The sequence below is a fragment of the Miniopterus schreibersii genome (assembly GCF_964146895.1).
Source record: "Miniopterus schreibersii genome assembly, chromosome: 1".
NCBI classification, from domain to species: domain Eukaryota; kingdom Metazoa; phylum Chordata; class Mammalia; order Chiroptera; family Miniopteridae; genus Miniopterus; species Miniopterus schreibersii.
In genome coordinates this window covers 191,431,817-191,444,795 of record NC_138101.1, presented here as the reverse complement: position 1 = coordinate 191,444,795, position 12,979 = coordinate 191,431,817, and the positions used below count along the sequence as shown (strand labels likewise).

The 12,979-nt window shown below is 40.7% G+C and overlaps 1 protein-coding gene across 17 annotated transcripts in view; it reads right to left on the bottom strand.

The window, feature by feature from the left end:
* The window catches only part of ZC3H14 (zinc finger CCCH-type containing 14), a 36,684-nt gene extending 27,181 nt beyond the window's left edge, over positions 1–9,503 (bottom strand). For 9 of the 17 annotated variants that reach the window (XM_081127720.1, XM_081127729.1, XM_081127730.1 and 6 more), the window contains exons 1-4: positions 9,275–9,503; positions 8,730–8,772; positions 3,048–3,162; positions 597–637 (exon numbers count right to left, since the gene is read on the bottom strand). In XM_081127720.1, coding sequence (XP_080983846.1) covers positions 597–637; positions 3,048–3,162; positions 8,730–8,772; positions 9,275–9,310 — 235 coding nt within the window. In that variant the 5' untranslated portion in view covers positions 9,311–9,503. The remainder of the gene's footprint in view (positions 1–596; positions 638–3,047; positions 3,163–8,729; positions 8,773–9,274) is intronic. The other 8 variants (XM_081127721.1, XM_081127722.1, XM_081127723.1 and 5 more) reach the window with 3 other exon arrangements.
* Positions 9,504–12,979: the final 3,476 nt, after the last annotated feature.

Below are 12,979 nucleotides of genomic sequence, written 5' to 3'. Positions count from 1 at the left end.
CATTTTTAATGACTATTATTCCATACATAGTAATATCATAATTTATTCAATTTACTATTACTGGACTTTTAAGTAATTTTCAATTATAAAATACTGAAACATTCTTGAGACTGAATTGTTGCACACTTTTATAATTACTTCCTTAGGATAAACTGCATAATTGCCCTTCTCTCATTTAAATTATCTTTGAATTATATTAATTTATTGCTCTTAAATTCACAAAAATATGTGCTTTTCCTGCCCTGGCCAGTGTGGCCGTTAGTTGGACATTGTCCTGTGCACCAAAAGGTTACAGGTTTGATTCCCAATCAGGGCACAAGCCCAGGTTTCAGGCTCGAACCCCAATAGGGGGCATGCAGGAGATAGCCCATCAGTGTTCAGCTCTCACATAGATATGTGTGTCTCTCTCTCTAAAAATCAATCAAAAAACCTTAAAAAAAAAAGTGCTTCCTAAAAAAGTTCAAATGAACTACTGTTTTCAAATTTATGGGTTTTTCTCCCCAAAGCAGTTTAAATGGCTTTAGAAAGAAAAGATTTATATGTTATAGCAAATTCCAAAAAAAGCCCAGTTGTAACAGGGCTTTTATGAACCTTACCAGTTGTAACAGAGCGAAGTTTATCTAATACACCATGAAGCCTAAAAAAAAAAAACAAAAAAAATTTAAAACTTTCTTTAACCAGTATTTTATTTCAACTGTCACTCTAAATTTGATGACATTATAAAATCAATCTTTAGATAAATATTGATAAACGGTACTAAAAGGTATTTAATGAACAAATGGTATTGAAATTAAGTTTAACATTTAAAAAAAGGCTTTACATGAATACTAAAAAAGCCAATCAAAAGTCATTTTTTCATCACCATTTTCAACATCTAGCCTCTGCAAAAACAAGGGCAAGAATATGATTGGACCACACAGTCTTATCTACAAAGAATGTTATTTTGTTTCATAAAGACCAAAGACATGCCCTGGCCTGTGTGACTCAGTTGGTTGAGAGTCATCCCAGCACATGCCCAGGTTGTGGGCTCAATCTCCAGTGAGGGGCATGCAGGAGACAGCCAATCAATGTTTCTCATCACCAATGCTTCTCTCTTCTCCCTCTCCCTTTTTCTCTCTCTAAAAAAAAAATCAATAAAATTATTTTTAAAAAAGCCTAACGACGCAATGTAACTTACAGTAAAAGATAAAACATCATAAACACATACTAGTTTACTATTACAATTGTTTAGAATGGTTTAAATTACTTTTACCTACTCATTTAAATTTTTTCTATGCTGAAAAAAATTAATTCTGAGGTGAAAAACTTAAAAATCTCAAAATATATACTATCACATTTCACTGTTAACTATTATTTACAAAACAAATGCCGTAAACAAGCACAGGCCATAACCTTGCTTATAATATAACCTGTTTTATTTTAGCAGTGACGTACAAGGCAAATTTGCCTTACAATCCTTCCAAGAGGCCATGCCTATTGAAACACCAGAAACAACTCATTATGTTTCACCCAGAACCCAGTCACATGCCACTGTCACCTAGGACACAATTACTGCAGGGCTCCAAAGAATAGCAGTCCATTTGGGACTGGTATCAATGAACATTTAACTTAGGAAAGTAAAGTGCCAAAAGAGAGACACCATCACTTGCGTCAGTGTGTGTTCAAGAACTGAATTTATGGCAATGTGAAAAAGCTGAATTAATCTGATATTATATTCAAATTCAGTTAGCAGTCTCTTTATGTAAGAGATTTGTCTAACACAGTCCATCAAGTTCTCTGAGAAATAATCCACTAGGTCAATCTCCCATATTAAATTAGAGGGACTCAAACCTAAAGTGATCCAAAGGTTAAACCAGAAGTCAGGCCATAAAAGTGTACATGAAACGAGTACCTGAACTGCTTAAGAATTAAAAACAAACAAACGAACAAAAACGTTCATGATAATGGTAATTTCCCATCAAAACACCATGATCTTTTTTAGAGGGAACAAGGGGTAAATTCTGGGGACAAACTGTAACAAGTGGGTTAGTTCTCACACACACTATGTACCAAAACTTTTGAGGATCAACCCCTGCACTCCATGTTCTTCAAAACTGTAATATAAACTACAGAATTCTGTGTGGAGTTTCAAGAAAGCTTCAAAAGAGGTGTGAAACATTCATTTACCTGCTGGGCAAAACACCTTCAAAACCAACTTGATTAAAGGCAGAAAGTTAACCAGCTTCGTATTCCACACTGCCTCCTATTCCCTGTCCCAGGCTCTTGCCATTCAAATAAGCAGGCCGCTCTGCTCACTCACCTTCTGCGCCATCACCCACTTGTGCTGTAACTGGGGTTCCCACGTGAAGGGCCTTATACGAATCCTTCCTGTTCTATTCTCAGCCACATCATCACCCCCCCAGCACTTGACCTGCCTTCTTAAACTGAATCTTGTGCTTTTAGTCAGTACTTTTAACTAAAGGCCTATGTGGCCTGAAAAAGGACATTGTAAATTTTAATATTAACTTATATTTGAACACTAAGTTGCCTACTTTAAAATTCTAAATTTCAAAAAGTCATAAACATTTAAAAAATGATTTAAAATTTTGTCAAAATCCTTGCCCTCTAAGAATTAACTCATTGAGAAAGCAATTTAGGTCAAGCCAGTCCAAAAAAACATCTGCAACTGGTTTAGGCTGGAGGAAAGGAATGGTAAGATGTAGATGTTTACAAGAGAAACATAGTAACTACTGTTAACATATACTAGGGACTTGCTGTAGGCCAGACACAGCTGTGAGCACGTTACATGTGACAGCTCACTTAACCCTCTCACAAGGATCCTATAAAGGTGATTTACTATTCCCATTTTATAAGCGGAGAAACTAATTCAAGAGGCAGATCCAGGATTTAACCTTGGCAGTCTGGCTCCAGAGGCTGTGCTCTCATTGTTCACAACCTGCGTCTCCACAATGAATCTGACTCTCCTGTCAGGAACCTCTTTCCAGACAGAATACCTACTCTGACTTGTGCCAAACTTTGGTCTAAGGGGTAAATATTCAGAAACATACCATACGGTGAATCGAATTGTGTTGTTCCCTAGAAACAGGGACAGGTCCTCTGTCATTTGGTCCTGACTTTTCTTGTTGGCCACCATCACCATAATGTAATCAGGAAGTTCTTCATCTATTTAAAAGGAAAAGTATATAAAAACTTTTTTATGTTTTCCTCAGTATTTTCTTCTATTTAAAGTTGATGTGCTTGAAAATATAGATGTAGCTCTAAGAATTAGTATCTCGGCTCTACTGGAATTATGTAGGACAAGAAAGTATAGTTTTTTTCCTCTTCATTCTATAGGTATTTCAATTACTAGAAGGATGGGAACTGGAGTAACAAATACTTAACAAAACTAGATATTCTAAATTACAGTATCAAACTTCATAGTGCATACATTTCCTTCATCTTTTTAACAATGCTCATTAATTTCAGAGAAGCTTCCAGAAAGCATATGGGCATTCACCAAGAACAGAGTTTTGTTTAGTTTAGTGTTTGTTTCAAAATGATACTCATTTCTTAAGAGAACACCTTTACCCTTGGTAAAGTCAGATTTCAATTACTCAGGGTAACAACCTTGCAGCAACATCAAACACTAAAACCACCAAAAAACCCTGTATCACTTAAAAATTCAATTTTAAGTAATTTCAATTCATTGTTTTATACTGATACCCTCCTACACAGTGATTATGAGGGTGAGATCTAGCACCAAAATCAACAAAAACAAAAACCACCATAGTAAGAAGGTGCAGAGCAAGTCGTTCATCAGGAACTCAAATCTCTACCAAAAAAAATTATTTAATACCTTAAGTACTCATAATATTTCTATGTAGGCAGAAAGTTTCATTTCAGAACTACTATCAGACATATGTTTCAAGGAGAAATATCAAAAATCCAGTTCAGTTCAAGAAAAGCACTACTATATTGAGAAAGCCCAATCCACAAATGGAGAGAAATCATATTTCATGGAAGCATACAACATGATGTGAAGAGATATAAGGACAAGTAGCCAGTCATTTATTTTTTCTTTGTAGAGTAACAAAAGACCCCCACTGCTTTCTGAAAATTTTAGTAAGTAACCGTGGTAGCTTATTTATGCGAAGTGTACCTACTATGCGCTGCCACTGGTAACCCAGGAAAGGTCAATGAAGAAATTGGAAGGCTTTGGCAGTTTGGCAGTTTCTCTCCCTCATAATGTCAGTGATGAAAATGAGTAGACTATGTTTTGTCACTATATGTTTGCATTTTCTAAAATTTTACACAAATGAGATCAGTAGTTGCCTAGGTGGGTACAGAGTGTGAGCAGGGAAAGGTGGAGGGAGGGATACAAGTAAGCCCCAAGACCTTTTGGGAGCGATGAGTATGTTCATTCGCTTGCTTATGGGGTACGCGTTACAACTTACCAAACTGTACACTTTAAATATGTACAGTTTAATGTATAGCAACTATATTCAACCTGTTAGAAATTTATACAGTTTTCTTAGATATGAAATGGGAAATAATAATCTAATGAAAAAATTAATGTGTTCATGATATATTTTTACAGAATTCTAACAGATTTCTCAAGTTCACTTGTAATCTACATACTAAAAAAAAAAAAAACACAAAAATTTTGAAGGTTTCTGTAAGCTCATACCTCTAAAATGTGAATGAAATACTGTTCTAGATTATGTCATCTCGCTGAAGTGCTCCATTTTAAACAGTCAAATGAAACCTTATCACACTTAACAAAAAGGGCTGTTCGCCTCTGCATCCTGCCCAATACCTTGAAAATAGGTAGTCAAAAATTTTTTTAAGTATTTTTTTATTTTTAAATTACAGTTAACGTACAATATATTAGTTTCAGGTGTACAACCCCATGATTAGACATTAGACATTTATAAAACTTATGAAGTGATCACCCCGATAAATCTAGTATCCATCTGACACCATATATAGTTACTACAATATTACTGACTGTATTCCCTATGCTGTACTTGACATCTCCATGACTATTCTGGCAAATATTTATTAAAGGATTATTTAAATAATCTTAAAGGTTTCCAGGACTTTCTCTAGCACAAAGGGATTAGAAAGTCACCCTTTTCAGAAGGACAATGATGCACAATTTGGTAACTAATTGTAAACATAAATAATGCACACTTTTATTTCAGATAGAATCTAATGGTGACCTATTTACCCACTTCGTTAACATTTATGAAAAAATCAAGTTCTCAGTAGGCCACTGGCACAAAACAAATACGAAGTCTCTACCATCAAAGAAATTTCCAGTCAAGCAAAGACAAAAAAGTTGGGAAGCTGTGCTAATATGTTAATCGCTGAGAGAGATCTCAGTGGAGTTCTAGTGGAGCATAAAGGAGTGACTACTACCTGTTTATTAGCTCACCAAGTTCCTACTATGAAGCTAACAACAGAAATTATCAATGACCCAGAAGACTTACATCTGCTCATTACCAGTTCTATTTAACCCTCCTAAGACTTCATTTCTATTTGTAGAAGGAATAATACTTCCTGCCATCCCACTTCAGTATTGTTTAAAACAAATGGAACTATATAAAAACATTCTGAAAGCTTAAAATACATGGTATTTTTACTACAATTACATCTCATACTTAACTTTGCTAAGCTTGCAACCAGGTTTTTAATAGGCTCACAATTCTTGCTTTGAGACTTTTCATAAATGATAGGAATCACCAATAAGGCTAGCATGTCTGTGCTGTGCTTTCATACGCTAGAATTAAGAAAGTTCTCAGGCCCTGGCCAGGTAGCTGGGTAGCTCAGTTGCTCACTAGAGCATCATCCCAATACTCCAAGGTTGCAGGTTTGACCCCCGGTCAGGGTACATACAAGAATCAACCAATAAATGCATAGATACATGGAACAATGGGTTGATGTTTCTCTCTCTAAATCAATAAATTTAAAAAAAGTTCTCAATGTACACTTTTTGTGGACTTCTTTTTCACCTAAAACATGTTCCTGACATATAGCTGGCATAGGGTATTGAATGAATAAATAAATAAATCCTGGTTCAGCTTCATCTTTAACCTCTGAGCTTCAATTTTCGTATCTGTTAGAGTCCCAAAACAACAGATAATTTATGAAATGTGCCCAGCATGTGGTAAATTAGCAATTCTCAAACTATCTGGTCTCAGGACCCTTTTTTACACTCTTAAAAATTATTGATGACCCTCCCAATAAAGATATATTAAAAAAATTTTTTTAAAAATAAAAGACAACTGGATTCTAATTTCTGCATTTAACCTGTGGTGATGTTGTTCCAATTGAATAATGTGAAGAACAGCTAATCTTGCACACACTGTAGTTGGAAAAACAAGTTTAAAAAAAAAAAAGTTTTTATTGATTTCAGAGAGAGGAAGGGAGAGGGAAAGAGAAATAGAAACATCAGTGATGAGAGTAATTGATCTGCTACTTCCTGCAGGCCCCCTACTGGGGATCAAGCCCACAACCCAGGCATGTGCCCTGACCAGGAATCGAGTTGTGACCTCCTGGTTCATAGGTTGACGCTCAACCACTGAGCCAAGCCAGCAGGGTGGAAAAGCTAGTATTTTAATAGCTTTTGCAGATAATGTCAGTATCATTTTGTGATACTACACCAAAACTCAACAAGTGGTAGCTTCTTAAAGATTAGTAGCAATGTGGAAACTAAAACTATCAATAACCTTTTTGCATTGTTACATGAAAATCCATCGATCCATGTTAGCTTTTTAATGGATCCTTTACCCTTGTAAAAATTTGTAACATCATGCATTGATTATTTGAAAAAAAGACTGGTTCACAGAGCTATACAAACCATGTCAACACATTTCATTATACAGTATTTAAAAAATCATCTGTTACTATCATGATTGATTTCCTTATAGTCTTTGAAGTACTGGGAAACTGTTAAGTTCACTGAGGCAGACATACATTTTCCAAAACTCTAATTTTCATTTGAAACCACCTTTTGTGATCAGCAGCAAAGACTACCAGTTCTTTTCCTCTGTTCACTTTCAAGAAAATGTCTGCCAACACCAGTGTATGTAATTAGCTTGTCAGTCCTTAGAATTTAAAAAATGATGTTCCACGAAAGAGATGGCTAGTTCAGTACTCAATTCAATCACACAAATCCTTTTTCTTAAAACAACCCATCATGCTTCAGTATACAGTACTTTGTAAACATCTAAGTATTTCCTCTTTCCTGACACTGCATATTAAAAAATGTAATCAAGGGCCAGGATTTTTTAAAAAATATTTTTACTGCTTCATCAATTACACTCTTAAGTGAAACAGGCTCTTCAAAAAATTACAAGTGGAGCCAGGCCAGTGTGGCTCAGTGGGTGAATACTGACCTATGAACCAGGAGATCCCAGTTCGATTCCTGGTCTAGGCTCGGGTTTCAGGCTAGATGCCTGGTAGGGGGCATGCAGGAGGCAGGTGACCAATGACTCTCTCTCATCACTGATGTTCCTGTCTCTCTCTCCCTCTCCCTTCCTCTCTCTGAAATAAAAAAAATAATAATAATTTTTTTTTAAATTGCAAGTGGAGGTATGTGGTAAAGAATATGATGGTTTCTCCTAAAGTCTGGTGTGAAATCTTGATTTCTTGATTCAGGCTAAAGTACCAGGAGTTTTACCCACCACTGCTTTTGCACAATGTATGGCAAGTACCTTGTCAGTATTAATATGAAAATAAGTTTGACTTCAGAGACCTTGGAGTCTTCTACACCTTTACAATCACTTTAATAAGTGATGGATACTATTTTTATAAGAGGCACCAGCTCTGCAGCCAAACAGACCCAGGTCTCAATCTTGCTCAGGTAAGCACTCAAAGCCTCAGTTTTTTTGCTTGTACAATTGGGGATATTACCATTTACCTTCCAGTGTCCTAAGGATTACCATGACCTGATGCATATACAGAGGTTAAGCACAGTACCCGGCCCAGAGTAAACATTCAAATTATATAAATCACAAAAGAACAAAGAGAAAGAAGATACACTGTGGTCGGGAGGTAAAAGAGAAAGGGACGGGCCCTGGCCGGTTTGGCTCAGTGGTTAGTTGGCCCGTGGACTGAAGCTTCGATTCTGGCCAAGGGCATGCACCTTGGTTGCTGGCTCGATCCCCGGCCCTGGTTGGGGCTTGTGCAGGAGGCAACCAAGCCATGCGTCTCTCTCACATCATGTTTCTCCCCCCACCTTCCACTACTCTCTCTGGAAAAAAAAAAGAGAGAAAGGAACAGGAAAAAAATAAGAGATCTGAAAATAAAACTCACTGAACCATGGCAGAGGCAAATGCCAGAAAGCATCAAAGCCCCATATGCAAAATAATCATGAAAAATGAACATCGTGAGAAAAGTTAACAAAATAGGAAAGACAGTAAAATATGACAATGCCTCAACAGAGGAAGCTAAACAATTTCGAAACACCACAATAAAAGACGGGGTTAAAAAACACACACACAAGGTTGCATACAGAGCTTTCAACTAAAAAAAGACACAAAAAAAACAAAACAGAGAAACACACCAAAAAGCAAAAAAACCCAAGAACATGGCGAGGAAAAGAATTATCCAAGGATTGTCACATTTGATAGCAGAAAAAGGTCTCTTCAAAGTCAAAATAACGATGGGGGGAAAATGCACTCACTAAAACTGAATTAGCTGCAAATTCTAAATTCCATGGGGCTAACAAAAACAACACAACTTACCAACGTAAGCTCCTAATTCTTGCAATTTCCCCTTAATGGCACTCTGAGGGGGGAAAGAGACAAACGTGCGTGAGAGAACGGCTGCCCTGGGAACACAAACCCATTCGCAGCGCCGAGGCAACAGCGCGGCGTGCGCACCGCCGGCCGCCCGGGCGCCCGGGTGGGGGCGGGGAGGCGCCAGGGCCCCTCCCCCGTCGCCCCGACCCCCTCGACGGCGGCCGCCTCCCCCGTCCCCCCGACCCCCTCCCCTCGCCCCTCTTCCCCGCAGCCCCTCAGCGGCGACCCGCGAGCGGCTCCCAGGCAGCTGAGCACGGCTCTCAATGGCCCCCTACGCCTCCCGCCGTCTCCCCGCAGCTCCTTCTTCAGCAGCGGCCCCGTCCGCCCGCCGCACTCCCTGAGGCGGCGCCAGCGCCCAGGCCCGAGGAGGCGCCACCCGCCCGCGACCCGGCCGCCGCGCCCAGGCCGGGCCCACCATCCCCGTTACTCCTGACAACCGCGCGCCCGCGGAGGCCCGGCTTCCCGCCCCCGCCCGACGCGGGCCTCACCCGGATCTTGCGGCTTATCTCCGTGCCGATCTCCATGGCTCCGCGGCGGGAGGCGAGCTCAGCACTGCGTAGCGCTTCGCTCAGCCGGAGCGCGAAGCCGGCTCCAGCCCGCAGCCCCGGGGCCACAGCCGCCGCCGCTTCTCGGTGCACCGTCTGCGTGACCCGCCCACAGCGTCCCGGCGCCCCGGAGCGAGCCGAGCGGAGCGCGCCTGCGCCTGCGCCTGCGCCTGCGCGCGCCTGTGCCCGCCGAGCCTGGGGTCTGGCGCCCTCCGCTGGCGGCAGGGAGAACAGCGGCTTGCGCGTGGCCTTGGTTTCGCTCTTCCTTTCAGGGCGCTTGCAGAGCTGTCCGTTCTTCCCTATTCTTTTCCCCCAGTTATTAATTTTACTCTCCTCCGGAAAATACGGGTGAGTTAAATATGCAGCAAGAGGACCCCTGGCTTTTGCGTGAGATCCGAATTCCAGTGCAGCATTCACTTACTGTTAGTATGATATTGGTCTAATATTTAAACTTGAAAAAGTTCTTTTCATATACAGTTTACATTCAATATTATTTTGTATTAGTTTCAGGTGTACAGCACAGTGGTTAAACAATCATATACTTTACAAAGTGGTCCCCCAATAGATAAACTCTTGAGTCCTGGTTTTCTACCTGTGAAATAGACACTGCCCCCTAGCGGTTCCATTATAACTGCACTTGGAGGGAACATGGAGCATCCCGTGCAGCGGAAACAATACTTCACACATACATGGTCGTTTGTTTGACTCCTTAACTACCCTAGTTCTCCTGGGCCTAGTTCTGACTTCTTTCTCCCAGGCTCATCGGTGGCTTTTCCCCAAGACCTAATTATCCTCCTGCTCTTCTCTCTGAACCCCCTTCTTTGGAGAACTCTTACTCTCAGGGCATCAACTCCTACCTCTATGCTAAAAATACCTGAATTTTCCATCATCCCTGAGTTGTCACCTAAGCCCCACTCCCAAATTCCAGATAACTACAGGCGTTCGCATTATCTTCAAATTTGGTGCATCAAAACCGAAGTCTTCATCATCTTCCCCTTACTCCACTCAGATTGGACATCCCTGTTTCTATCGATAGCAGCTTAATTCTCTCTGTTCCTGATCACAAAACCCTGGCATCAGAGTAAGCCTAAAGGCCTCCCTTCTCCCCCATATCCACTAATTCCTGAAGTGGTCCTTATTAGTTATCCATTGCTGCCTAGCAAATGACCATATACTTAGCAGCTTAAAACACATTTATGATCTTGTGGTTTCTATGGGTCAGTAATCTGAGCACAGCTTAGTTGAGACCTCAGCTCAGGGTCTCACATGGCTGCAGCTGAAGTGTCATGCAGGCTTTGTTCTCACCTGGAGGCTTCACCAAGGAAGAAGCCACTTTTGAGCTCATTTAGGTTGTTAGAATTAATTTCCTGGTAGCTTTCGGAGGGCCCCAGATTTTTCCTGGCCCTTGTCTGGAGGTTGCCCACTGCTCCTTGCCATGGACTCCGATCGCTGTTCACTTATGCCCTCAAAGAGAGATTCTCTGCTCAGGGAATACCTGGTCCCTCTTTTAAGGGCTTTCACTTGATTAAGTCAGGCCCACCCATGGCCTGACCCCCAAATTCAGCCGATTCAGGGCTTTAATTGCATGCAAAACCCCTCATTTTTGTCATACTTACTAGCTACAACCAAGTCACAGGTGCTGCCCACACTCAAGGGAGAGGGTTGGTTACATAGGGTGTGAACAGCAGGGGCAGAAATAATGAGGCCACCTAGGGTCTGTCTGCAATGTGGCTCTTCATCTCATATATCTTTATTTTGCCCTCTGAATTCCTATAGCATGTATGTGGGAGCTGCTACTATGACACAATATACTCTGTAATGTTTACTTTATTTCTGTGTCTGTGTGTATCCTCTCTAACAAAATTATAAACTCCTTGCACTCCCTATTTCTCCAAACTGTCTTTCAGGATACCAAACACATAATACACACTTATTAACTATTGTAGGATAAAAGAAGTTAATGACTAAATTACAAAGGCATTCCTTATGGATAAATTCAGTGATCATGTCTTCATTTAACATTGATGAGAGGCAGTGGAGCAGAGTGACTGAGAACGGGGATACCTGAGCCAGGCTGTCTGGGTTTAATCCAGTTCTGCTCCTCCCTCTGAGATCTTAGGCATGTTGTTTATCTTCTCTGTGCCTCAGTTTCTTCATCTGTGACATAAGTATGGTACCAGTTTCTCCTTCAGAGGGTTATTATGAAGATGAAACGTTAATATTTGGGAAGCATTTCAAACCATGCTTGGCTCTCAGCAGCACTATGTTTGTTGATTAAAAATTAAATGCCTGCTCTGAGCCAGATACTGTGCTAGGAGCCGGAGCACAAAGAGAGCAAGACTACACTCATGACACTCACAATCCAAAAGACAGGTACATTGTTTCTATTTGTTTCTCCATCTTTTCAGAACTAAGAACGAAAACACATGTTGTTCCATTTCTAGGTACAAAATTCATAGCCAATATTTAGATAATATTGAAAGAACATGTTAAAAGAATAGAGCTTGCTTTCATTAAAATGTATTCGGAATAGGGAAACTTTTATTAAGATGTATTCAAGAAAGAGTTAACTTTTGGGACAATCCATTTAAAACCATTGAAAGAGAGACTTTCAGGCTGCTTATGAGCTCGCACATTTAGATCTCAGGAGTCACATGTCTGGATTGCAGAGGGCCAACCCCACTAAACCGATGGGTGGCCAGTGCTCCGCTGCCTCACTGGAGGATGCAGCTTCATAAACTGTATCACATCAAGAGGAAAATGCTAGTGGTGGTGCCCCGAGAGAAATGATTACAGGGGCCTTCAGCTTGAAAGAGACTAAGCTGAACCATGAGAATTCTTTTTCCAGCATGGAAAGCCTGTCCAGCTCAGGAGAAATGACATATTTTGCTCAGGGGATAGAATGAAGACTGGATTGCAAAGAACCACGGTGCCAGCTAAGAGAACCCTGGGCTCTGTTTCAAAGAGAGATGACTAAACAGAGCAGAGGTTCTGAAGTCATAAGAGTGCTAATCCCCACTCCATGGAGCCCTGAGTCCTCTAACACTGGCCACCTGGCATCTCCAGCCTCCTCTCAGTGCAGCATTCCCGCTGGATGTTGCACATCCTTTGGAAGTATGTGTCCGGGGTAGGGGGCAGAGGTGCGGGTCTGGGGGTGTTTCCTTCAGCCTGGAATGCTTTTCTCTTATTTCCTTTGAATGCTTAGTGAACTTTTATTTTCCTTCCAGACTCAACCAGAAGCTGATCACAGTAATAAACCAGGCATTTCCACTCCACTTAGAATATATACCTATTAGTAGATTCATTGGCCTACTCTACTAGAGTTAGATATTCACCTGTTTCTCCCATGGTGAGTCTTTGAGGACCAGGCTATGCATCTTATTTGCCTTTCTCTTTGCAGCATCTGTCTTTCAATAAATACGGGGTGAATGGACAAATTTTGTTCAATAGTAGATATTACATGGCATATCTGCCCTTGGATGAAAAACCCTAAGTGTTGGGAATTACAGTCATAGCAGTCACGTATGCTACTGAGGCTGACGTGCTTTTCTCTATTTTCATGTGCATTTGAGCAAATTTATTGCCAACACCATCATTTCTCTGATGTCTGGGGGGGAATCTGGCCTCTAAATTCTCACTCTTTTGCAG